Source organism: Pristis pectinata, chromosome 9, assembly GCF_009764475.1.
Source record: "Pristis pectinata isolate sPriPec2 chromosome 9, sPriPec2.1.pri, whole genome shotgun sequence".
NCBI classification, from domain to species: domain Eukaryota; kingdom Metazoa; phylum Chordata; class Chondrichthyes; order Rhinopristiformes; family Pristidae; genus Pristis; species Pristis pectinata.
In genome coordinates this window covers 31689211-31715798 of record NC_067413.1, presented here as the reverse complement: position 1 = coordinate 31715798, position 26588 = coordinate 31689211, and the positions used below count along the sequence as shown (strand labels likewise).

The window sequence follows — 26588 nt, the reverse complement described above, 5'->3', positions numbered from 1 at the left end:
CACAAAAAGATGCATTTCACTGTGTGTTTCGATGTACATGTGACTAATTAAGATATCTTATCTTACCTGGCTGAAGAAATTCCTCCTGGGTTCAATTCTGACCTCTGGTGCTGTGTGGGGTTTACACATTTTCCCTATGACTATGTGGGTTTCCCCTTTGTGTTCAGATTTCCTCCTATGTCCCAAATACATGAGGATTGGTGGGTTAATTGCCCTTATTGTGTAAGGGAGTGGTAGAATCTGGGAGAGTTGATGGGGATGTGAGGAAAATAAATGGGATTTGTGTAGATGCCTGTTCGGTGGGCTGAATGGCCTGTTTTCATGCTTCTGATTCCACGAAGGAGTCCTTTGACCCACCGTGGAAAGATTTATTCAGAGTGGATCCAGCCTGCAGTTCCAAATGAACATGAGGAGAAGGTATGGAGCTGCCGGTGAGATGCATTTACAGAGGCAGAGAGAAAGCACTCTGCCCTCGGGATTCAAACATCCATTAGTGTCTGTGGGACTATTAGCTGGCAGGAAATATAAAAGTAACCATCACTCCAGAATGCATGGTGATACTAATAAAGCCTAGCCCATTATCGGTACTGATTCCCATTAAGGTTGTTCATTTAGATAGAGGCTACTTAACTGTCAATATATCCTTACTATAGAGAGATTGGAAAAGCTGGGATTGCTTTCATTAGAAAAGAGAGAGAGTTCAGAGAATATTCTATAGAGGACTTCAACATCAGGGAAAATGTTTGATAGAGTAAATATGAGAAACCATTTGCACTGACAGGAATCGAAAAAAAACTGCCAACGCTGTAAATCTGAAATAAAAACAGAAAATGTTGGAAATACTCAGCAGGTCAGGCAGCATTGGTGGAGGAAGTTACAGAGTTAATGCTACAAGTCAATGACCTTTCATCACAATGGGGAAAAGAAGGACGTCAAAGATGGTTGAAGTTGCAGAGGAGGGGAGGAGGGGAGGGGTGGAGAGGTCAGAGGGAATGTCTGTGAGAGGGTGGAGACAAGGAGAGAGTGAATGGTGCAAATAGGGCTGAGAAACAGTGACAATGGCTTGTTAACTGCAGCTGATCTCTCTGGGAGATTTAAACAGGAGATGAGGACAGGTGAGGTAAAAAATAATGCTGAAACAATGCAAGAGTTCTTAGAGCTACATTAGACAGATCTACATAGGTGGGTGTACAAAAGGCAAGTGGATAATCCCCATCCCTCTCTCCCATTGATCCTTCTCTCCCTCCAGTCCCTGTCCCTCTGTCCCTCCGATCCCTCCCTCCATCCATTCCCTCCCTCTTATTCCCCTCCTAGCCCCACACCCTCTCCTTTCACTCTTTGATCCCCTGTCGCTCTCCTCCTTTGATCCTATGTCCCCCTCAGTCCCCTCTCCCTGACCTCTCTCCAACCTTCTCCCTCTTTCCCTCCAGATCCTATGACCTCCTGCTCTTTGCCCTCCTGCCCCTCGCACTTCCTTCCATCCACTGTCCTCACCCCCTTTGGTCCCCATCTCATTCCGCTCCGAGCTCCTGCAACATCCCAACGCCCATCACCCACGATCCCCTGTCCTCTCATCACTCCAACCTCCTGGCAAGAACATCTGGAAAGGAGGAGGAAACTAGCTTCATCCTGCAGCTCTGTACGGGCTCCAGGACAGACACAGCATTGGGTGGGCGAGTCAGTGCTGGTGATGGGAGTTGGACTACAGTAATGCCCTTGTGTAGAAAGATGCTACTTCTCCTAGCAGGTCACTCCTAGCACACACACACACAACTCTACAGTTGACTGATCGACTGGTGGGGATGAGTTTAATGAGCGTGATTCAACAAAACAGGGACGAATGGTCACTCTGTCTTGAAGACACTTGTGCAGCTTAGTGTGTAGGGGCTATGGTAGGGCACTGAGTTGTGCAGTAGAACAAAGGGACCTGGGAATACAGATCCATAATTCCTTGAAAGTGCATCGCAGGTAGATAGGGTCGTAAAGAGAGCTTTTGGCACATTGGCCTTCATAAATCAGGTCACTGAGTACAGGAGTTGGGATGTTATGTTGAAGTTGTATGAGACATTGGTGAGGCCAAAGTTAGAGTATTGTGTGCAGTTCTGGTCACCTACCTACAGGAAAGATATCAATAAGCTTGAGAGAGTGCAGAGAAAGTTTACACACATGTTGCCGAGACTTGAGGATCTTTGTTACAGGAATAGGTTGAATAGGTTAGGACTTGATTCCCTGGAGCGCAGGAGAATGAAGGGAGATCTTATAGAAGTATACAAAATTATGAGGTGTATAGATAGGGTGAATGCATGCAGGCTTTTTCCCCTCAGGTTGGGTGAGACTAGAACTAGAGGTCATAGGTTTAGGGTGAAAGGTGAAATATTTAAGGGGAATATTTCACTCAGAGGGTGGTGAGAGTGTGGAACAAGCTGCCAGTGGAAGTGGTGGATGCAGGTTCAATTGTAACATTTAAGAGAAGGTTGGATAGGTACATGGATGAGAGAAGTATGGAGGGCTATGGTCCGGGTGCAGGTAGATAGGACTAGGCCGGCATAGACTAGATGGGCTGAATGGCCGGTGCTGTAGTGCTCTATGACTCTGTGACTCACTGTGTTACTCTCCTGCTTTGCCAATAAACAGCACTGCAAGCGTGGCGTGAGCGCTCAGCTCTGTACCAGCAGCAGCGCACCAGCTAATGCAATTCATTGCCATAGCAGCTTGTTTTCAGTCTGGGAGTGGTTGAAGCAGGCTCCGGAAAGGAACCTCCTCTCCACTGCCCAGAATTCACTCAGTGAAACCATTTACCAAATACTGCTCCTCTCAGCTCTGTTCTGTATTCTGACAGCTTCAATACCTCTCCCTGTTCTTCAGCAGACTGACAAAGCTTTGAAAAACTGGTGAGTGTGTGCTTTTCTAAATCATTTTCACATTTGGCTTTACCACATCTGGCATGGAGAATTTAATTTGAGGTTTCTCAATGAAGCCAAACCCTTGCTTTAGTTCTCAGTGTGATATAACTGGTCCCAGAATTATCATGTAATGGTTTCTTGGACCCAGTTCGGATTTTCTGGGTAAATTCAACAATTGCAAAGGAAGTCTCGGTGTACAGAGGTGAGGGGAGGTCTGATATAAATTACAGCACCAGCTCCACAATACTTTGACCTTTCAGTAAAATTGTGTTAGACAACTGCCCACTGATTGTACACCGACAGTCATTCACCTGCCCTTTAGATATCTGCCTGTAATTCACCCACCTGTTATATATTCTGCCTGAAATACTCCTGCCCCACAGCTACACATTTAACAGGATTTGATTCCTACAAAATTCTTGCACAGAGCAGCTGAAATCAAGATATAAGATACTCTGTATGTGCAGCACAGTGACAGGACTTTTGGTTCAACTGCTCCTTGCTGGCGTTTTCTGCTCCACACCAGCCCTGCCACACCTCTGCATCTCCCTCTACCCCCATATCTTCCTGTTCCTTTCTCCCTCCCATGTTTCTCCAGCTTCCCTGTTAACCCATCTCTGTGTTCACCCCAACCGGTCCCCATGGGATTGAGCTCCACATTCTCCTACATGTCGCTGTTCCTCCTGAATTCATTATTGATGCAGGACAGTGTAATGAAGCTGGTGTAACTTGATTCCTAGTCATTGCTGGCAGACTGGTCACTGAGTGCAGACAAGCTCCGCTTGATGAGAGGTCATTGTCAGCGATTCGGGCCAGGATCAACCTCAGCTGTGTTGCCCCCACAGTCAGATAGTTGTCAGTGTTCACAGTTAAGGCTCATGCCTGGAGGTGCCAGAGGATTTCTGGTGCCTTCACAGCATAATTCAGTGCCTTCGAGATGTGGGCGTGGGGGGGAGGGGGGGAGCAGTTGCACTTACAGTTACTTACATAACTCATAACTCCTTATGAGTTATGTAAGTAACTCCTTAAGTTGCACTTACATAACTTACATGACTGCATGACTCCTCCCCCACACACATACCATACACACACATGCACATGCAAACATACACACACATGCATACACACACACAAACAAGAAGACACACATGCTAACCTCATGCTAACAGCATTGCTATCTGTACAACTTGTAGATACGCATGCTCACTCATTCTTTCACATTTACACACCAGTTTACACACAGACACTCCTGCTAATGCATCTACTCTGGCTTGGGCTTGCACACACAAATATTGTCAGTGGGGAATCTCAACTCTGAAACACCAACCCGTCAAGTACAGCTCAATATGGAGAGGGGCAATCCTCCTGGACTGAGATGCTGGACCTCCAACATGAATTATGAAACAAAAGTTGGCTGGTACTGTCAATCATAAATTCATCTCGGAGCTGCTCACCAGATTTGAGATTGTTTCTTTATGAATGTAAATGTGTACGACTGGGAAGTTCAGGATAAGGCAACGATTCATAAGCTCAGTCCAGACAGTGTTTCCAGAGAACACAGTCCAGACAATGTTTCACAATCAGCACCGTTCAGACAGTGCTTTCTGACAGTGCAGTCCAGACATAGCTCCCAGACAATACACCTAGACAGTCCAGAATATTACTTCCAAACAGTGCAATCCAGATGGACCAGTCCAGACAATATTCCTGGACAGCACAAGCCAGACACTGCTGCCAGACAATGCTTCCAGAGAGCATGATCCAGACAGTGGTACCAATGGCATGGACCAGGGAATGCCATCCATAGCCCATTGACCTCTGAGATCACCAGCTGGGACTATTGACTAGTGAAACTCTGAAACAAATAAATACACTGCTAATCAAAAATATAGTAATCTAGCGCACAGTGGGAGAAACTGGGAGATTTGACACACTGCTCCACTCACATGAAAGCTGTCCAATTAAGGCACAGACATTGGGAATTGAATGTGGTGATTCTGAGATCCTATGGAACTTTCATGGAATGACATGCGGGACTGTCTACCTCTAACGTCTGATCCTGATGCACATAGTTTTGTGTCAGGATTTCCAATCTGTAAAACAAACCATTATCATTATGGTACAACTTCAGGAGTTGTCTAAAGTGCAAATGTCAATCAAATCCAGTAACCAAAATCAGCCCAAAATCAACCAAATGTACAAAGCTTCAATTTTTGCTCTTTTTTTTGTCTAACTGCTAGATGCAGAATTAGAATTGGAATTACATTTAATATGCAAGCCATTCGGCCCAAGTGGTCCATTTTATGTTCGTCCTATCCCTTTTTATCCTACACCTTCAAAACTTCCTTCTGATCCTTCCTCCATCATGTCCTTATCCAACTTCCTCATAATCATCTGTAATACTCAACTCGACCACTGTCTGTGTTTCTAAGATCCCCATTTTTGCCACATTATAAGTAAATAAGGTCTGCCTTAAATCCCTATTGGATGTGTTCATGACTTTCTTTCACTTATGGCCTCTAACATTAGATTTGTGTGAGGTGGGTACAAGTGAGGTGGATACAAGTTTAAAGCAACATCTTTGTTTTCCAATTTAGTAGCTGGAATGAACCCTCAGGGCTTCCTTTATTTTCAATTGCTTTAATGACATTATGTCACTAACTTTAATGATTTATGTATGTGTAGCTTCATCTCTGTTTCCCCAGCCTAGTTATAGTCTTATTTTCCAAGGATTTTGTGACTTTATTAATTTTCACTTCAAAACGCACATCACTGCACCGATCCATTTGGAATTAATCAGCAATTTATATTGCTACTAATTTGGTAAGTGTGAGGTTTTTTTGAGGTTGTAGTTGTTTCTAGCCCGCTGTTATAAGACAATTGAACGGTCCCCTAGTATGATAAGATGAATTCTTTACGTCGCAACCTACTTTGTTATGGCCTTGCACCTTGTTGTCTGCCTGCGCTGCACTGTCTCTGTAACTGTAACACTTCATTCTGTTATTGTTTTACCTTGTACTACCTCAATGTACTGTTGAAATGAAATGATCTGTATGGGTGGCATGCAAAACAAGGTTTTTCACTGTACTTTGGTACATGTGACAATAATAAACCAATTTACCAATTAAAATTTTTAATTTACCAATTTGTGTAGGGAGGTTGAATGATGGTGCTGAAGAGACCAATTTTAGCTGCATTCATTGTCCTTCTCAGCAGTGCCTTAGTTGTCATGGTTATGCTCATCATACAACAGTTCAAGAAAGTCACTATCCCTGTTGGGCTAAAGGTAGGTCACTCCTTGCAGCTGGGCAGGAGATGCACGCATGCGCTCATGAATAAATTGGCGGTGGGGAGTAGGGTCATCAAGTCAAACTGGATATAAAATCATACAGCACAGAAATAGGCCCTTCAACCCATTGATTCCATGAAAACCTTAAAACACCCATTTAAACTAGTCATAGAGTCATACAGCATGGAAACAGGCCCTTCGGCCCACCGGTCCATGCTGACTGTGTTGCCCAGTGAGTTAGTCTCATCTGCCTGTGTTTGGCCCATAGCCCTCTAAACCTCTCCTATCCATGTACTATTCTAGATGGCTTTTAAATGTTGCTAATGTGCCCATCTCAACTACTGTTTCTGGCAGCTCATTCCAAATACACACTACCCCTTGCATAAGAAGGTGCCCTGATGTCCCTTTTAAATCTATCGCCTCTGATCTTAAACCAATGCCCTCTTGTATTTAGCACTCCCTCTCTGGGAAAAAAGACTATGTGCTTTCACCCTGTCTATGCACTTCATGATCTTATACACCTCTATCAGGTCACCCCTCAATCTCCTATGTTCCAGGGAATTAATCCTACACTAACTTCATTTTATTCTCCTCACATCCCTTTCAACTTCGCTCAGATACCATCACTCCTTACACACTAGGGGCAACTTACAGTGACAAATTAACACACCAACCTGTATACCTTTGGGATGTGGGAGGAAATCAAAGCACCGGGGGAAACCCACATGGTTACAGCCAGAGATCTGAGAGGACGAGTCAGGTCAAGAAGCTGCAAGACATGCAGGTTGTAGGGGCAATTTCAATCTCAGTAGAGAAAAGGAAGGCAGAAAGTGGGAGAAGTGCACTCTGAGGGGAAGACTGTAACTACATTGTGACTGTTGACATAGGAAATGTAATGGGAAATATTACCACCACACATTAAACATTGACAAAGACTGCATCTTACTATAGTCTAACTGTATCTTGTTGTAGTCCAATTGTATCCAGCTACAGCCCAAGTATAACTAACAACATGCTAACTGCATCTAAGTGCACCCTAAATGTATCTAAAGCCCTACCATATACAACCATGGCTTAATTGTATCTATATTACAACTGCATCTAACTATGATCTAACTATATCTTGCCACCTGTCATAAACTGTACTTTACTGCAGATTTAACCATCCCTTACTATGGCCTAACTGTATTTTTTCCAGTATGGAATTGTCTTCGATGCTGGAGCCTCCAGTACAACTGTTTATGTTTATAACTGGCCAGCGGAAAAGGAGAATAACACTGGTGTCGTCAGTGAGAAGTACAAATGTGAAAGTGAAGGTGTGGAACTCAAATACGTTTCAAATGAACCTCTCATTAATTAATAGGGTCACTTAATTAACAGAATTTAGAACTTTGGTGAGCAGAATGTGATAAAGGGAAAGGATATCTAGCATTAGCAGCTGATCACCTTTCAGGTTGTTCTTTCACTGGGCAGTGGGGTTGATGATAAAGGCTACACTGACAGAAGGGACAGCAGTTTCTTTTGGACAATGCTCTTGACTCTGAGTTAGAAGGTCATGGGCTCAGGCTTGAGTTCAAGTTCTGGGCTTACACATTCAATGCAGTACAGAGGGACTGCTACAGTGTTGGAGGTACCATCTTTCAAAAGGGACATAGTATTGAAATCCCACCTTCCCTATCGGTTGGACATAAAAAGATCCCATAGTATTATTTTGATGAAGTGCAAGGGAATTCTCCCTGATCCCCCAGCCAGCATCACTTAAACAGATCTGGTTATTTTCATGCTATTATTTATGGAGCGGGCCATGCCTAAGCAGTGACACATTTTGTTATCAGTAAAAACGCACAAGATGCTGGAGGAACTTAGCAGGACAGGCAGCATCAACGGACGGAAATGGACAGTCGACATTTCGGTTCAAGACCCTTCATCCGGACTGAAAGATAGATGGGAGATAGCCAATATAAAGGGAAATGGAGGAGCAAGAGCTAGCGAGCGATTGGTGGATCCAGGTGAGGAGGGGTAAGAGGCACATGGAGGAGGGCAGAGTGGAAATAGAGATAGAAGCTGGGAGGTGATAGGTGGAGGCAACAAAAGGCTGTAGGTTATACTTTGGAAAGTCCTAAGGTCTTTATGATTCTTTAAAATGTGCATCTTCCCATTCGCAGGATCTGCCATTTCTGATTTTGACAATGAACCAGCAGAGGCTGTCCATTCAATAGAACAGTGTCTCAATAGAACAATAGAAGTAATCCCAGCAGAGAAACACAATGCTACACCGCTCTTCCTCGGAGCTACTGCAGGAATGCGACTACTCCGGTAAGATAATGAGAACATTTACTTAAATAATATCACACTGCAAAATAAAAAGACTAGGTCATTCAAAACACTTCAAACACTAGGGATTTCAGAGGAAAGAAGACCATAATAGAACAGCGCAGGAACAGGCCCTTCAGCCCACAATGTCGTGCCAAACTAATTAAACTAGTAATTAAACGACTAACTAAACTAATCCCTTCTGCCTACACAATGTCTGTATCCCTCCATTCTCTGCACATTCATGTGCCTATCTAAGAGCCCCTTAAACACCTCTATCGTATCTGCCTCCACTACCACCCATGGCAGCACATACCAGGCACCCACCACTGTGTGTAAAAAAACTTGCCCCACACATCTCTTTTGAACTTTCCCCCTCCCTCTTTAAATGCATGCCCTCTAGTATTAGACATTTTGAACCTGGGAGAAAGATACTGGCTGTCTACTCTACACCCATATCTGCAGCTGATCTATATCCCACTGTATCTTTTGGCAATTTTCTACACTATCCACAACACCACCAATTTTTTTGTATCGTCTGTGAATTTACTAACCCACCCGTCCACATTTTCATCCAGGTCATTTATATATATCACAAACAGCAGAGGTCCCAGTGCAGATCCCTGCAGAACACCACTGGTCATGGACCTCCACCAGAATAAGTCCCGTCGATCACTACCCTCTGTTTTCTATGGGCAAGCCAATGCTGAATCCAAACTGTGGATTCCATACATCTTAATCTTCTGGATGAGCCTACCATGAGGGACATTGTCAAACACTTTATTAAAGTCCATGTAGACAACATCCACAGCTCTACCTTCATCAATCACCCTCGTCACCTCCTTGAAAAATTCAATCAAGTTAGTAAGACACGACTTGACTGTCCCTAATTAGGCCATGGTTTTCTAAATGCTCATAAATCCTATCCCAAAAATCCTCTCCAATAGCTTCCCTACCGCTGATGTGAAGTTCACTGGTCTATAGTTTTCAGGATTATCCCTATTTCCCTTCTTGAATAACAGAACAAGATTAGCTACTTGCCAGTTCTCTGGGACCTTGCCTGTGGCTAGAGAGGACACAAAGATATTGGTCAAGGCCCCAGCAATCTCATCTCTTGCCTCTCTCAATAACCTGGGGTATATCCCATCAGGCCTCGGGGACTTATCCACCTTAATGTTCTTTAAGAGAACCAACACTAACTCTTTAACTCAAAATGCCCGAGCATACTAGCACGGTCCACACTGATCTCACTATCCTCCACATCCTTCTCCTCGGTAAATACCGACACAATGTACTCATTTAGAATCTCACACACATCCTCTGCCTCGAAGCACATGTTTCCTCCTTTATCCTTGAGTGGTCCTACCCTCTCCTTAGTTATCCTCTTGCTCTTGATGTGTGCATAGAATGCCTTGGGATTCACTTTAATCCTACTTGCCAAGGACTTTTCATAAGAGGAGGAGGAGGTCATTAAGTCCCTTGCACTTGGCCCTCCATTCAATACAAATATGGCTAATCCGACATTCCTCGTCACCTTCCTGCCTTTTCCCTGTAACCTTTGACTCAGCACTGTGCCAAGAGGTTCCAAAGACTTGCCCTCTGAGAAAAGTTCTTTCTCATCAATCTTAAATGGGTGCCACCTCATTCTGACACCATGCCCTCTGGTTCTGTACTCTCCCACAATAAGAAACATCCTCTCAGCATCTACCCTGTTTAGCCTCTTAAGAATCTTACATGCTTCAAATGTAAAAAATGTTCACTTCTCTAACTTGACTCCATCCCTTCTGTTCCACCTGCCAGAATACAGAATTCAGTAGCCTCAACTATGATCCTCTCCGCTATTGAAAACTACCTCCGCTCTTCACCATTTGATTTTAAAGGTGCCCACATTATCTCTGGGGAAGAGGAAGGGGCCTACGGATGGATTACAGCAAATTATTTACTGGGTAACTTCCGCCAGGTTTGTCAAAGTTACATTCATGAGGTAGGGAATGTTGTGAGTGGAATAAAAACAGAAACACTCAGCAGATCAGGCAGCATCTGTGGAAAGAGAGAGAGAGTCAATGTTTCAGGTCAAAGGCCCTTTATCATAACTGGAAAAGAGAGCAAACAAGTTAGTCTTAAGTTTCAGAGCTGGAAATAAAGGATAAAGGGAGTATCTCTGACAGAGTGAGACCATGCTTTTGAATGGACCTTCACTCAGTCTAGTCCTCTTCCTTTAATCTTGGGATCGACTGTTGCCAGCCCAAAGGGCTCTCCTTAGTACTTACAATAGTTAATTATCAATAATATCTAGGCACAGAGTGCTGGGCAGGGTGCTCTACTGGAGAAGGGTCTAGTATTTGTAAGATCCTTCATCACCTCGATATCTCACTGGGAGGGGTCCTTTTTAATGTCTTTACTGGATGGAGTTATTACACAGGACAAGACAGGCATATGTCATACGTAGATTCTTGCTCAGGGTGTGCCAGTTTGAAAACCAAGCTACTTCCAGACATGGCCCATTACATCCAGGAGGTACATACAGCCAATACTGCACAGTTACAACATTGACATTGCTGACATGCAGAAAACACAACAGGCAATTTGCACAGACTTAGCTTTCCTAAATGGGAAAGAGTTCCTCATCAGTTCATCTGCTTGAGTGATGATGAGTTAGGAATGAATATAAACTACAATGCAGAGGACAACTCCATTGATCTTCCTCAAAATGCAGCTTTGTGATCTTTTACGTTGGTGAGGGGAGGTGGGGCCTCTGTTTAGCATTATTTCCAAAGGATTATATGTACAAATACTGTTGCATTCCCTCAGTACTGCACTGAGGCTGTCAACCTAGGTTATGTTGCAAGTCTCAGGAGTGAGGCTTGGAACTGAGACCCTTTGACTGAGATGGAACAAAGCTACCAGCTCTTCTTTGTGCTGTTTAGAAGGAGCCACCTGAGCCAGTGGGTGCATTCACTTAACAACTACTGGTCATCTAACTAAATGTTGACACAAGAGATTTTGCAAATGCTGGAATCTGGAGCAACACACACAAAAAGTGCTGGAGGAACTCAGCAAGTCAGTCAGCATCTATTGGAGAGAAATAAACAGTTGACGTTTCAGGTCAAGACCCTTCATCAGGACTGGAAAGGAAGAGGGCAGAAGCCAGAATAAGGTCGGGGGAGGGGGAGGAGAACACGCAGGCCGGGGATAGGTGAGTTCAGGTGAGAGAGGGAAGGTAGGTGGGTGGGGGGGGGAGGGAGATGTAAGAAGCTGAGAGGTGATAGGTGGAAGAGGCAAAGGGCTGAAGAAGAAGGAATCCGGTAGGAGAGGGTGATGGACCATGGAATAAGGGGAAAGAGGTGGGAAATAGATGGGCAGGTCATGAGGGTGGGGGAAGGGGAAAGAGAAAGTGGGAGGGGGGCCACACAAATGAGGGAAGACAAAGGAGGGGGGAATGGGAGAAAAAAAGGCAGAAAAAAAGGGAGGGAGGGGAGGGGAGGGGTTACCGGAAGTTAGAGAAATCGATGTTGAGGCCATCAGGTTGGAGACCCAAGGTGGAATATAAGGCGTTGTTCCTCCGACCTATGTCTGGTGTCAACACATTTTCAGATGATAGGTGAGTCCCTCTAACTTCCGGTAACCCGTCCCCTCTTGTCCCCCCCTTTTCTTCCCTTTATTCCATGGTCCACCGCCCTCTCCTACCAGATTCCTTCTTCTTCAGCCCTTTGCCTCTTCTAGCTGTCACCTCTCAGCTTCTTACATCTCCCCCCTCCCCCACCCCCCTACCTTCCCCCTCTCACCTGGACTCGCCTATCACCTGCCTGCGGGTGCTCCTCCCCCTCCCCTGACCTTCTTATTCTGGCTTCTGCCCTCTTCATTTCCAGTCCTGCTGAAGGGTCTCGACCCAAAGCGTCGACTGTTTATTTCTCTCCATAGATGCTGCCTAACCTGCTGAGTTCCTCCAGCAGTTTTTATGTGTGTTGATCTAACTAAATGTGTTTGTTTGCACATCTTGGGACATTACACAAACAGTCTGCAGTATCACCATATAAATGCAAGTTGTCATTGTCTCCACCCAACCTTGTTGATGCTCATCTAAGACTTTTATTTTCTCACCCAAATCCTCTGGCAGGGACGTACTTGGAAACAGCTAAATCGACCTTTCACAATAATGACCAAAGGTACCCTGGATCTGGGTGGAGCTTCAACAGAAATAGCATTTGTTCCCAAGCTGCAGTCACACAAGTATGAGAACACAGTAATCACACTGTACAACCACAAATATAATGTCTACATTGAAAGCCTAGCCTGTTATGGACGAGATGAAGCTGAGAACATATATTGGGCAAATCTCATCCAGGTAAAATCTCTACGAATTCAGATTAGCTGAAAGTATCTTTCAGTGTTTCAAAATCTGTAAAGGCTCATATTTCTGAAGTATCTTTCAACACCCTAGGACATCCTAAATGTTTCATAGCTCAATTTAAAAGGTAGTCACTGTTATGAAATAGAGAAATGTAATTAGTGCACAGCAAGATCCCATAATAGCAATGTGATAATGACCGGATCAGGACTCTTCATCGGTGTTAGTTAATATTAAAAATTGGTCAGGATTCCAGGGAAAACTCCCTTCACTTTCAAAATGTGATGGAATCTTTTTTGCTCACCTGTGAGGGCATATGTTATTTTAACAACACCAACTCTGGAGTTAGTCAAGTTTATTGTCATATGCACAAATACATGTATGCATAGGTGCAATGAAAAACTTACTTGCAGCAACATCACAGGCACATAATACCATATAAGCTGCCTTCACAAGAAAAACATAAATTAAACATGATTTTTAAAAGACAGAACACAATTAGAGCAAAAAAAAAGTCCATTTTGGTGCAAAGTGATTATAGTGTTGCTAAACTGTGGTGATCAGGGTTGTGCTGGTTGGTTCAAGAACCGAATGGTTGAAGAGAAGTAGCTGTTCTTGAACCTGGTGGTGTGGGATTTCAGGCTTCTGTACCTCCTGCCCGATGGTAGCTGCGAGAAGATGGCATAGCCCGGATGGTGGGGATCTTAATGATGGATGTTCCCTTCTTGAGGCAGCACCTCCTATAGATACTACTGATGCTGGGGAGGGATGCACCCATGATGTATTGGGCAGAGTCCACTCCTCTGATTAAACATAATGCATTTAACTAATCCTTGATGTTGTGGCGACTCACCGTCTAGTCGGGCGAACCGGCTCGGCAGTCGGGTTGCGCGGCGTCGGAGCGACGAGGCCCAAGATGGCGGCGGGCCTCGTCTTTCCGAGCGACGGGGAGAACCCGCGCGCGGGAAAGTCCTGATGACGTAGGACTTACGTCATTGCCGGTTTGTTTGGGCGGGAGTTTTTCTCCCTTAAAGGGCCCGCACAAGGCGGGAAAATAAACCAGTTCTGTTTGGCAATCCTCCGAGTAGAGTCTTGTTTTATTCCGCGGTAGCAACCGCTACAATGTCAATATTATTGACAGGAGGGTAAACACGTTGCTATACTTCTCTTTTGGTAATTGGTCGTTTCAGTATTTACTTAAAAGGGATAGAAAGCTGTGAATAGTACATAAAACATTTCTGATATATGATTCGATGGGTGAGACTCCCTTCCCTAAGTGCATCTTTAGAAAGTCTGAACTCAGAGCAGAATGTGATTAAAGAAGGATTTGCATGTTTGCTTTATTTGTTGACACAGTGATAGCTTAGTGATCAGCATTCTGACCTCTGAAGCTAGAGAGACACAAGAGACTGCAGAAGCTGGAATCAGGAGCAACAAACAATCTGCTGGAGGATGTCCTGTTGCAGGGTTTCAACCTGAAACATCTACAATTCCTTTCCTCCCACAGATGCTACTCAACCCGCTGATTCCTCCAGCTCATTCTTTGTTCCTCCAACCTCTGAAACTAGATGTGCGTAATATCCAGTCCGATGTTCCCTGTGTATTCTTGAGAGAATGCTGCACTGTTGAATAAGCTGTCTTTCAATAAGGTCTTAAATCAACATTCTATTTCAGGGAAATGTAAAGAAATCCCTGACACTGCTTCAAATTAAACATAGGTGGTTTCCAAACCAATATTTTTCCCTCGACTAACATCTTATGGGATTCTGCCATTCTCAAAGTGGGTGCCATATATCCTACATTGTGGAAGTCCTTGCTTCAAAAACTCTTTATTGGCCTGAAGTCACTTAGTGATGTCCTAAAATCAGAAAGTACCAGAAGTGGAAGCAGGAGTTGGTCTTACAGATGCTTCATCTGCCAGCTCCACCAATCATAGACACATCCTCCTCCTCCACATTCCAGCCCTATCTCCATATACCTTGATTCTCTTAAGAGTTCATAAATTAACCAAGCTCAATGACTGATTATCTACAACCATCTGAGGTAGGGGGTTGCAAAGAATCACTACTCTCTACGGGAAGAAACATCTTCTCATCCTAAATGGCTGACCTGTAATCCTAACACAATCACCCCATAGCTCCAGATTTTCCATCAGAGGTAACACCCTCCCAGCATTTAGCCTCTCAAGCACTAAGTATTGTGTCCTTTCCCAGACCACAGAAAATAGGTCCATCGCTTGAATCATTAGCGCTTAGAAGAGTGAGAGGGAACTTTATCGTAACATAAGACGCTGAGGTGCCTTGACGGGATGGACAAGGAGAGAATTTAGAACTAAGTGTCACTTTGAAAATGAAGGGGCATCCATTTATGGCAGATAGGACAATTTGCTTTCCCTCAGAGTATTGAGAGTCTTTGGAACTCTCTTCCTCAAAGGCCAGTGAAAGCAAGAGTCTTTTGAGTATTATTATTACTTGATAAGCAGGGAGATAAAAGGTTACTGAGAATAAATAGAAATGCAGAGATTCGTCTTGGACAGCATTCTGACTGGTTGTGTCACAGTCTGGTATGGAGGCTTCAATGCACAGGATCACAAAAGGCTGCAAGGGTTGTAGACTCAGTCAGCTCCATCACAGGCACAACCCTTCTCACCACTGAGGACATCTTCAAGAGGCAGTGCCTCAAGAAGGTGGCATCCATCACGAAGCACCCTCAACATCCAGGACATGCCCTTTTCTCATTACTAGCATCAGGGAGGAGGTACAGGAGCCTGAAGACTCACACTCAACGCTTCAGGAACAGGTTCTTCCACTCCGCCATCAGATTCCTGAATGATCCATAAACCCATGAAAACTACCTTGTTATCCCTTTTATTTTGCACTATTTATTTTTGTAATTTATGGTAAATGTCTTCACTGTACTGCTGCTGCAAAACAACAAATTTCACATAATATATCAGTGATAATAAACCTGATTCTCATTCTGATTTTGATCTTATTAAATGGCAGAGCAGGTTCATGGGGCTGAATAGCTTACTCCTGCTCCTAATTCATATGCTCACATTTTTATGTCTACTGTATGTTTGTATTCAACTCAATCTCTTAAGGTGCTATGAAAATGCAAGTTCTTGTTTTATTTTATTAGATCTATAACTGCATAAATATTTAAACATTTTTACATATTTTGTTTTACAAACCCAGAAATCTGCCAATAAATCAAGCATTAAAGACCCTTGTCTTCCCTTACACTACACTATGACTCTCCAACTGGAGGAAGTCCTTAGAAGTTCATGCATTGTAGCTAAGCTACGAGACGACTATGATGCTGACAATAATGTCACTCTCATTGGGACTGGAGATCCTGCTCTGTGCCGCCGGCAGTTGTTATCAATATTTAACTTTACATCTTCCTATGTTAAAGGCGTTTGGAAAGAGCGTTTTGTTGCAATCAATCAACTGATGCATGGCGAATTTGTGGTAAGTTACTAACTAAATAAAATTTCACACTTTGCTTTCCTCATATTGGTCAAGCCACAAACTTTACTTGTAGATTTATTCCTCTTCATCTAGGCCTTTTCCGGTTTTTATTATACAATGGAAGCCTTGAATTTAACTGGATCCTTTTCCATTGATGTTTTCCATTCAACAGTCCGGTCTTTCTGTAAGAAAACCTGGAATCAAGTAAGTGACATAATTCATAACTGGTCTTATTTACATAAACTGACAGAGCCACTCTTAAATTCAGGGTAGCTGTGAGCTTGTTTGCTTTGGTCTCACTGAAAGAGATCCTTCTTAAAATCTTTACTGGATAGAGTTATTACACAGGAAAAACACATCACATGTAGAGTGTTGCTTAGGATGTGCCTGTTTAAAAACCAAGCTACTTACAGGCATGACTTATGTTGAACATAAAAGTTGAACATTATGTTGAATACTTATGTATAACAGGCACTACGTGTTATTTATAGATGAGCTATAAGTCACTTCTGAATTACTGCATCTAATAGGGCATGCATCTAACAAATTGAATACAAATTGACTGTAACAGATGTAATATAAATGCACATTGTGATCATTACTCTAAATATAAACTGAAAGATCTATCTTGCAGGTCCAACAGTTACTGCCAAATATGTTAGAGTCAAATCGCAGAGCATATTGTTTCAATGCCAATTACATCTATGTTCTACTAGTGCAAGGTTACAAGTTTAATCGACTGACTTGGACCCATATTACTTTTCAGGAACAGGCAAGTACAGAATTTTAACATTTCTTTTTCAACCCCACTTGTGTTATGTTGCTTTTTGTGATGCATTCGGTGGGGCTTACATTTTAATTCCTACGTTATTGTGATCCTCTTCATTCACAATGAGGGCATGTTACTGAGACAACATTGGAATGAAGATTCTTCTCATTGGGTTTCAATGATCTTATCGAATGGAATAATAGCAAGAGTGAAATGGTTTACTGAGCAGCAACAGCAGCACCTGTAGCATATTCAATTCATTTTGCAGATGTGTTGAGTTGCGTAGAATCTTGCCTTCTTTCAGTTACCTAGAGCTCCAAGATTCCACTTACATAATTGAGATGAATTTGTTTATTTTAATCAATCTCCTGTACAGTCTCAGAGACATCCATCTCTTTTCATTGTAAATAACAGTTCTGTGTGCCAAATTTAGATTTTCTGGACAATTGACAATGGAAAAAGATGTAGAACTGGTTTAGTTGTGCCACAAGAGAGTCTGCAGATGCTGGAAATCTGGATCAACAGAGAAAGGCACTGGAGGAACTCAGCAGATCAGGCAGCATCTATGGGGGAAATGGACAGTTGACATTTTGGGTTGAGACCCTTCATCTGGACTGGAAAGAAAGATGGGAGATAGCTAATATAAAAAGGTGGGGGGAGGGGGTGGAGCAAAAGGTGGCAAGTGATAAGCAGATGGGGGGGGGGGGCGCAGGAGAGTGGGTATTGGTATTGATTTATTATTGTCACCTGTACCGAGGTACAGTGAAAAACTTGTCTTGCAAACCGATCATACAGGTCAATTCATTACACAGTGCAGTTACATTGAGTTAGTACAGAATGCATTGATGTAGTACAGGTAAAAACAATAACAGTACAGAGTAAAGTGTCACAGCTACAGAGAAAGTGCAGTGCAATAAAGTGCAAGGTCACAACAAGGCAGATCGTGAGGTCATAGTCCACCTCATTTGTATAAGGCAACCATTCAATAGTCTTATCACATTGGGGTAGAAGCTGTCCTTAAGTCTGGTGGTACGTGCCTTCAGGCTCCTGTATCTTCTACCCAATGGAAGAGGAGAGAAGAGAGAATGTCCCGGGTGGGTGGCATTTTTAATTATGCTGGCTGTTTCACCAAGACAACGAGAGGTAAAGACAGAGTCCAAGGAGGGGAGGCTGGTGTCCGTGATGCGCTGGGCTGTGTCCACCACTGTCTGCAATTTCTCGTGGTCCTGGGCAGAGCAGTTGTCGTACCAAGCTGTGATACATCCAGATAGGATGCTTTCTATGATGCATCGGTAAAAGTTGGTGAGAGTCAAATGGGCAAACCAAATTTCTTTAGCCTCCTGAGGAAGTAGAGGTGCTGGTGAGCTTTCTTGGCCATGGCATCTACATGATTTGACCAGGACAGGCTGTTGGTGATGTTCACTCCCAGGAACTTGAAGCTCTCAACCCCAGCACCATTGATGTAGACAGGTGCATGTACACTGCCCCCTTTCCTGAAGTCAATGACCAGCTCTTTTGTTTTGTTGACATTGAGGGAAAGGTTGTTGTCATGACACCATTTCACTAAGCTCTCTATCTCCTTCCTGTACTCCAACTCATCGCTGTTTGAGATACGGCCTACAACAGTGGCATCATCTGCAAACTTGTAGATGGAGTTTGAGCAGAATCTGGCCACACACTGTATAGGCAGTAAAGTAGAGGGCTGAGGACGCAGCCTTGTGGGGCACCAGTGCTGAGAATAATCGTGGGAATGATGTCAGAAGCTAGGAGGTGATAGGTGGAAGTGACAAAGGGCTGAAGAAGGTGGAATCTGATAGGAGAGGACAGTGGAGCATGGAATAAAGGGAGGGGGAACCAGTGGGAGGAACGTATGAGTGATGGGCAGATCGAGAGGGTGGGGGAGGGGAAAGAGATACGGCGATGAGGGCTAGTTGGATCAGGAGGAGAAAGAAATGAAAAAAGGGAGCAGTTACTGAAAGTTTGAGAATTCGATGTTCTCGCCATCAGGTTGGAGACTGCTCAGAGCGAATACGAGGTGCTGTTCCCCTAGTCTGCATTTAGCATCAACTTGGCAGTGCAGGCCGATGACAGACATGTCGGTGTAAGAATGAAAAGTGGAATTAAAATGGCTGGCATGGCAGACGGACCGAAGGTGCTTGACGAAGTGGTCTCCCAGTCTGCATCCGGTCTCACCGATGTAGAGGAGGCTGCACTGGGAGCAATAAATAACACCGAGGGATTCACATGTGAAAGACTGCCTCACCTGGAAGGGCTGGAAGACCACAGTGACTCTTCGCAATCAAGGGGCTGCCTGATGAGAGCTTAAGCTGCTGACATAGGGGTGCATCCTAATGCTGACTGGGAAACCAACCTAACACCCTCTTCCAGCAAATGATCTGCTATAACCAATCAGCTCCATCAGGATGGCAGCAGCAATGAGCACCTCGGGAGGAGGACAGGGGATCCGAAACACTGTCAGGGTGGCAGTGAAGGACCTCAGTGAGGGGAACCCCTTCACCAGGAACCTCTTTATCATGAAGGTCCTACTGGAGTGCTGCAGGTTTGAGCTGAAGGATATCTACTGCCTCCAGGACTTCCCAGGTAATGGATACTCCCACGTTGCCTTCAAGTACCCGGGGGGATGACAGAAGATGTTACAGGGCTTTCGGGAGAGGGGGAATGAAGCTCCACTGATATTGCTGAAGGTGCAGCCTCTCTTCACCCTCCCCACCCAGAAGGAGCGTGATATAGCAGTGCACATATTCATCCACATGGATGTCCTCATCTTCCTGGCTCGTTACGTTGAGGGAGCAGAAAGCTCTGTGGATATTAAAGACCTGTTTGGGATCTGGACCAGCAAGCACCAGGTGAAGGTCAAGCTTAGGGTGGATGCTAATGGTGCGAGCATCCACCCTCCCTCAGTGTTTGCTATCAGAGGGAACCTTGGGTACCTGGTGTATGCAGGACAACCCAGACTGTGTCACAACTGCAACAAACCCAGACACGTGGCAGCCCAATGCAGTGCAGTCATCTGCAAGAACTGCAAGCAGGAAGGCCACCAGACCCAAGGACTGCAGAGAAAGCAAAAGTTGCAACCTGTGTGGGGATGCAGGCCATCTCTACAAGGCCTAGCCAAGACGTGCTTGTACCTATGCTCAGGCAATAAGAGGGGGAGCTGGCACCAACAACCCCCAGAGGAATGCTGACACCCCCCCCGAGGAAAAACCAATTGCCCCAAGCTCCCAAACTCCAGCCAAAAACCCCCAGGCCCCTCCCCAAGAAGAGGAGTCAATGGAAGAGGGGAAAGCAGAGGGACAAGAAGGGGAATGGCAGGTGGTGAAAAGGCAAAAGTCCCAGAAGACATCACCCAGGAGACAACGGGCTGTGGAGAGTAAAAGTTATAGGAAGAAAAGCGCAATGCAACAGACAGATGCCAGCAACCTCTCCTCGTCGGAGGATGAAGCAAATATGAGAAACCGTCGACGCAGGCAGAGAAAGCACCAAAATAGAGGGGACAAGGAGAAGGGGAGCCCACAGAAAAATACGGGTGAGGAAGAAATTCAGCCTGCCGCCCCCCCCCCCCCCCCCCACCCACCAACTCTGGGAGACTGAGAGCAGCACGGAGGTCACCTGCCCCCAGCTCTGGGAGACCAAGAGCAGCACAGAAACCGTCAGCCCCCAGCTCTGGGAGACTGGGAGCAGCACAACATCCGGCGCATCCCAGCTCCGAGAGATGGAGGGCACAGAACAAACAGAGCCAGAGGGCAGAACAGGAACAGAGACTAATCTACCCCCAGTGACACCACCAGTATTGCCACACCCTGGGGAGGACCATTCCCAGTACCTGAGCCCAAAAAACAGTGCTGCAGTTCACCAAGGCTGTTGGCAAGAGGGCTCAGGCTGATTGACAATGGACAGCATTTGTGATCCCTGAACTCAAATAACTATGGAGATAAACCTGGCTTCTCTAAACGTATGCAGTGTGAAGAGCACTGTGCGATGTGTGAACACCTTGCAATACCTTGTCAAGGTCAAGGCTGATGTAACCTTTTTACAGGAGTGTGGGTTGCACACCGCCATAACTATCGGAGGTGGTCATGATGGTGGTCCCAGGGATTGTCCATAACGTCGGGGGGAACAGCGCACATCTGGCCTGGGGATTCTGCTGTGGGGAGGTAACTTCTCTATCACTGAAATCAAAGGGGTGGTAGTGGGGGGGCAGGAGGGGCGGCTCCTTGTGGCTGATGTAAAGTACCGTAACAATCCGCTCCGGCTAATTAATGTGTACGCCTTGCCTGTGCTGAACAAGCAGCTAGCTGTCCTCAAGCAATGCCCAGCTCTGCTGGCAACATCCCTGCCAGTTGTCTTGGCCGATGACTTCAACTGCATCACTGATGCAGCTGGACAATCTGGCAGTGCTGACAGGAGACTGGACAGCAGCTCCAGGCTCCTGATGGGAACGGTTAAAGATGCAAAGTTGTGCGATACCTTCAACACCCCTGCAGGTGGAGCACAGCCACAATACACTTGGACGGGAACAGACAGCTCAGTATGGCCCCAGATAGACTTCGTTTTCACATCAAAGGCAGTCACAGTCAGATCCACCGACGTCACACCTGTGTTCTTCTCTGACCACTGCCTCCTTTGAGCCTCCTGTCACATACAGGAGGATCTGAAGGCAGGCAGGGGAACGTGGAAGTTGAATGTCAAGCTGCTGACCCCAGAGAACATCAAGGAACCAAAGAGGGATTACACAGGTTGGAGAACTGTGAAGCCCCTCTTTGACTCCCCGATTCACTAGTGGGAAGCAACCAAGGAGAACATCAAGAGGTTCTTCATCTTCAAAGGTGTTCAGAAAGCAAGGCAGAGTCAGAGGGAACTGCACCAACTCCAGACAGACTTGCAGCAACTTCTACTTCTGCAGTCGAGGGGGGTGGATGCGAGAGAGGAACTCCAAGAGGTGAAGAGCCAGCAAACTGTGCTCTTTACCTCTGAATCCTCAAAGATCATCTTCAGATCCAGAGTGCACTTTGTGGAACAGAATGAGACGTGCTCACGTTTCTTATTCCAAAAGGTTCACAGGGGGAGCTCTGTGATCCACAGCCTTAACGAACAAGATGGCTCAGTAACATCCTCACAGACAGATGTACCGAGGATCTGCAGATCCTTCTATGCCAATCTGTATGACAGTAAGACCACAGACAGCAGAGCTTCCCAAAATTTCCTGTCCTCTATCATGGAGGTGCTAGATGACAGCAAGTGGGAGAATCTGGATCAGCCACTGTACCTGGAGGAGTTGATGGGCTCCATTCGTTCTCTTGGCATGAATAAAACTCCTAGAAGCAACAGCTTACCGGCAGATTTGTACTCGACTCTGTAGAATTGGATGGGCCCGGACCTGCTGGAAGTGTACAACACTATGCTTCTGGCTGACAGAATGTAGGGTATCAGAAATTGGATCCAACTGCTCTATGCAGATATTCATGGTGCAGTTCAAATCAATGGGTTGGAGACAGATCGTTTCCCCATCAAGTCTGGAGTCAGGCAAGGTTGTCCACTCTCCCCTGTCTTGTTTGTGTGTTGCATAGAACCCTTTGCCGAATCCATCAGGAAGGATGAGAGGTGATGTTGTCAGGCAGTGGAGGCACACAAGTCGAAACCTCCCTGTACGTGGACAATATCGCCGTCCTCTGCTCGGATTCACAGTCAGTTTGCAGATTGATCAGCATCTGCGACCAGTTCGAGTTGGCACCAGGGACCAGAGTCAACCACAGGAAGAGCGAGGCTATGCTCTTCAGTACCTGGCCCAACCAATCCAATGTCCCCTTCACCATCAGGTCTGACTACTTGAAGGTGCTGGGGATCTGGTTTGGAGGGGCTGAGGCGTGTAACAAGAATTGGTTGGAGTGGGTTGGAAAGGTAAAACAAAAATTGGGTTTGTGGAAATGATGTTCTCTGTTGATAACTGGAAAGAACTTGGTCATCAGGTGCGATGTGCTCTCAGGGCTGCTGTACTTGGCACAGGTGTGGCCTGTTCCTTGCTTCTCTGCCTCAGCAATCAGCTGGGGGTCCAAGATAGAGTGAGTCTTAGGGGTCATGCAGCACAAGTCCCCAAAGTATGGGGGCAAAAGTGTACCCAACACTGCCCTCATCCTGATGACCACCTTCATGTGTGGCTGTATCAGTTGGTGTGTGGATCCAAAGTACGTGAGCACCAAGTATCACTACGTGCTGAGGTTCTACCTGTCCCTGGTGTTATGGAAGATAGGCCTGGTCTCTCTACCCTCGCAACGTCCCAGTTAGCTTGACATTGCCGCACTACCTGTCTTTTGTGGAAGAGTTCTTCCAAGTAAACAACTTTGACCACAAGTCCATCAGTCAGTGATCAGTGCAGAATGTACTACAGACACTGCGGGACAGGGACACTGTGGATTCGGCGTGTTTGCTCCCAGAGCAAACGGTCCAAACCATATGGCAGAACCAAGACTTCATTTAGCTGGTGGTGAGAGGTGCCCTCCAGTCAGAGCTTTCCTCTACAGGCGATATATCACCCCCAATGTACGCTGCCCTCGGGACAGCTGCGGTGGGGAAGAGACGGTCACCCACCTCTTTGAATTTGCTAAGAGGGTGTGGAGAATGACGCAAGGGTCAGTGTCCCAGTTCATCCCAGCAGCTGCGTGACAGAGGACTCTCTGATCTACGGGCTGATCCTGGCGCACACACCGAGACAGACATGAAGTGCTGCTGGAAGGTCATCAACTCGGTGAAGGATGCCCTTTGGTCTGCTTGAAACTTGTTGGTCTCCCAGCACAGTGAGATGTCTGTAGGGGAATACTGCCGACTGGCACATTCCAGGCTGCAGGAGTACGTGCTGAGGGAAGCTGAAACAGTACGTGTTGACTGAAACTCAGTGCAGTCATTACTAAGGCTCTGTGGGGAAGGACCACAATCTAGGCCCCTTCTGCTACTGCACATGGAGGGGCAAAATTGGGTGGGGAAGCCACTCAGCCAATGAAAAGGTTATCACCTCAGGGAGCCACATAAGTGGCAATAGTGCTAAGTTTGCTTGTTGCTTTTTCTCTTTAAAAGTTTACACTACTGAATGTAACAACCATGAATGTTAAGGTTTTGTTTTTGCACTGTTTTTTCCCTCCATATATATTTTTTATTTAAAAGTTAGGGCCCTGGATGGTGGTGATGGAGGAGGTGCAACACTTTGTGTGGTTACAGGAACGATTGCCAGGATAGGGAGGGATGAATGGACGAGGGAGTCACAGAGAGAGTGATCCCTTCAGGAAGCAGAGTGGGAAGGGGTGCGAAAGATGTGCCTGGTGATGGGATCCCGTTGGAGATGGCTGAAGTTGCGAAGAATGATATGTTGAAGAGAAACTGCAGATGCTGGAAATCTGGAGCAACACACAAAGGCACTGGAGGAACTCAGTAGATCAGGCAGTATCTATGGATAGTTATGTACCTGTGGGAGGTTAGATAAGTTTGTGCTGGGTATTCTTTTCCAGTTGTAATACTTTTAAGTCCTGATAGATTGACTGCAGAAGTTGAATAGGTTACAGGCTGACTAAAATGCAGAAGTTGGCTCATTACAACAGAAGTGGTTGGAAAAAGGTGACTCATGGATAGAAAAAAGTGATTAGCAGGTAACAGAAATTTTGCAGCAGGTAGTTGAATATAACACAGAAAAGCGATTTGAAGTTAATTTGTAGGTTTCTACACTGGTAGGTAGAAACCAATGTACTGGCATTGTGTTTGGGTGAACTTCAAAGCTCTCAAAATTTCTTAGCAATGTTTCTGACCCAAAACATTGACCTTCAGTCCTGAAGAAGGGTCCTGACCCAAAATGTTGACCGCCTGCTTTTCTCCACGGATGCTGCCTGGCCTGCTGAGTTCCTCCAGCATCATCGTGTTTTTCATCTGGATTCCAGCATCTGCAGTCCTTTTTCTCTTAGCAGATACTTTGAGTATCAACAACACATCCACATTCCTTCACACAATCTGAAATCTTCCCCAGAGTTAAGGATTCCACAATGAATGATCTAATCAATGGTGGTTTTAGTTTACATCTCTTCAGAAACCTGGAGGTTTGTAGGGCTGGAGGAAATTACAAAGAAAATAGGAAAATTGGAGGCCAAGAGATCTTAAGCTCCAAGATCTCTAGACCATAATATCCAGTTCCCTTTAAACGTTTGCTTCCTTAGACCAAGTCACCTATCTTGATATCTCAAATGATTTAGTGCCAAATTTAGTTTCTAACAATCCATTGAAACATCTTTGAAAAATTTTCCTTAAAGATATGCTAGTACAAATTGCTGTATCGGGCAGAAGATACAAAAACCTGAAAGCTCATACCACTAGGTTCAAGGACAGCTTCTATTTTGCTATTATACGACTATTAAACGGACTCCTAGTACAAGATAGACTCGACCTCACAACCTACCTCATTATGGCCTTTGCACCTTATTGCCTGCCTGCACTTTCTCTGTAACTGTAACGTTTCATTTTACATTGTTGTTTACCCACATACTACCCCAATGCACTGATACGATGAAATGATCTGTCTGGATGGCATGCAGAACAAAGTTTTTCCACTGAACCATGGTAAATGTGACAATAATAAACCAATTTAACTAAAAATCAGAGCAGGTGAGTGGGGAAATGGCAAATGAAAGGAGTCATGCTGAGAGGATATTGTGGATCATGAATAATCCAAGCACGGTATTTTATTTGAGGATGGTTTGCACTATAAAGAAGTTGGAAGCCCACCAGGTAACATCACATAACTGCTGTGTCAATTCAACCTAGTGATAGGAGTGGCCCTACAAATTTCAGCGTAGTCTTCTAAACCTCTGATTATTACAGAAATGAAACTTAAATATCTCGCCAATAATACATTGTTTCATATGTTGCAGGTGGAAAATAACAGCATAGGCTGGTCACTTGGTTACATGTTGAACCTTACCAACATGATTCCAGCAGAAAATCAAGTGACCCAAGCACCAATGAGTGAAGCTGCATTCTGTGGAATCCTAGTTCTGTTTTTAACTCTGATCTTATTCTGTTCAATTTTCATTTGTATTTCAATAATACGATCATTCTAATTCAAATGACCAGTTAAGTTTGAGCATCAGAGTGGGAAAAAGGATGACATCTGGGTGAAATTGTAATTATGATACCTGAATGAGAAGAGGAAAATCAACACTTGCCAGTCCTGCTATCCCTATTAAATCTAAAGGCCCTGTGGACTTTATACAAATATGACAAGCAGTACACAATCTTGGTGAATCCTCCTTCCAAAAATGTTGTTGCTGATGCTACATTGAGAACAAACCATAGCACTGCAATCCATGGACCCAAGAACAAATGAAGCCATGTGAAAATGACAGCACATTACAGTCAAAATTATGCTAAAGACAAGTCTTTAGTGGTTGAGAATGCTGTACACTCAATGAGGCAACTGGAAGCACATTTTTACTATTAA

At 44.9% G+C, this 26588-nt stretch overlaps 1 protein-coding gene across 1 annotated transcript; it reads left to right on the top strand.

Moving 5' to 3' along the window:
* Window positions 1-6069: 6069 nt before the first annotated feature.
* Window positions 6070-26208, top strand: entpd3 (ectonucleoside triphosphate diphosphohydrolase 3). Its single transcript, XM_052023525.1, has 9 exons — window positions 6070-6189; window positions 7391-7508; window positions 8358-8508; window positions 10306-10465; window positions 12623-12850; window positions 16051-16326; window positions 16420-16530; window positions 16961-17098; window positions 26020-26208. The coding sequence occupies exons 1-9, from the start codon at window positions 6070-6072 to the stop codon at window positions 26206-26208; spliced, it is 1491 nt and encodes a 496-aa protein (XP_051879485.1).
* Window positions 26209-26588: the final 380 nt, after the last annotated feature.

Bases quoted from the DNA above. Each gene is read 5' to 3' on its own strand.
- entpd3 (XM_052023525.1), top strand. From the start codon at position 6,070: ATGGTGCTGAAGAGACCAATTTTAGCTGCATTCATTGTCCTTCTCAGC. The intron at 12,851-16,050 runs GTAAAATCTCTA...TTACAAACCCAG, and splicing joins ATTGGGCAAATCTCATCCAG to AAATCTGCCAATAAATCAAG. The intron at 16,531-16,960 runs GTAAGTGACATA...TCTATCTTGCAG, and splicing joins GTAAGAAAACCTGGAATCAA to GTCCAACAGTTACTGCCAAA.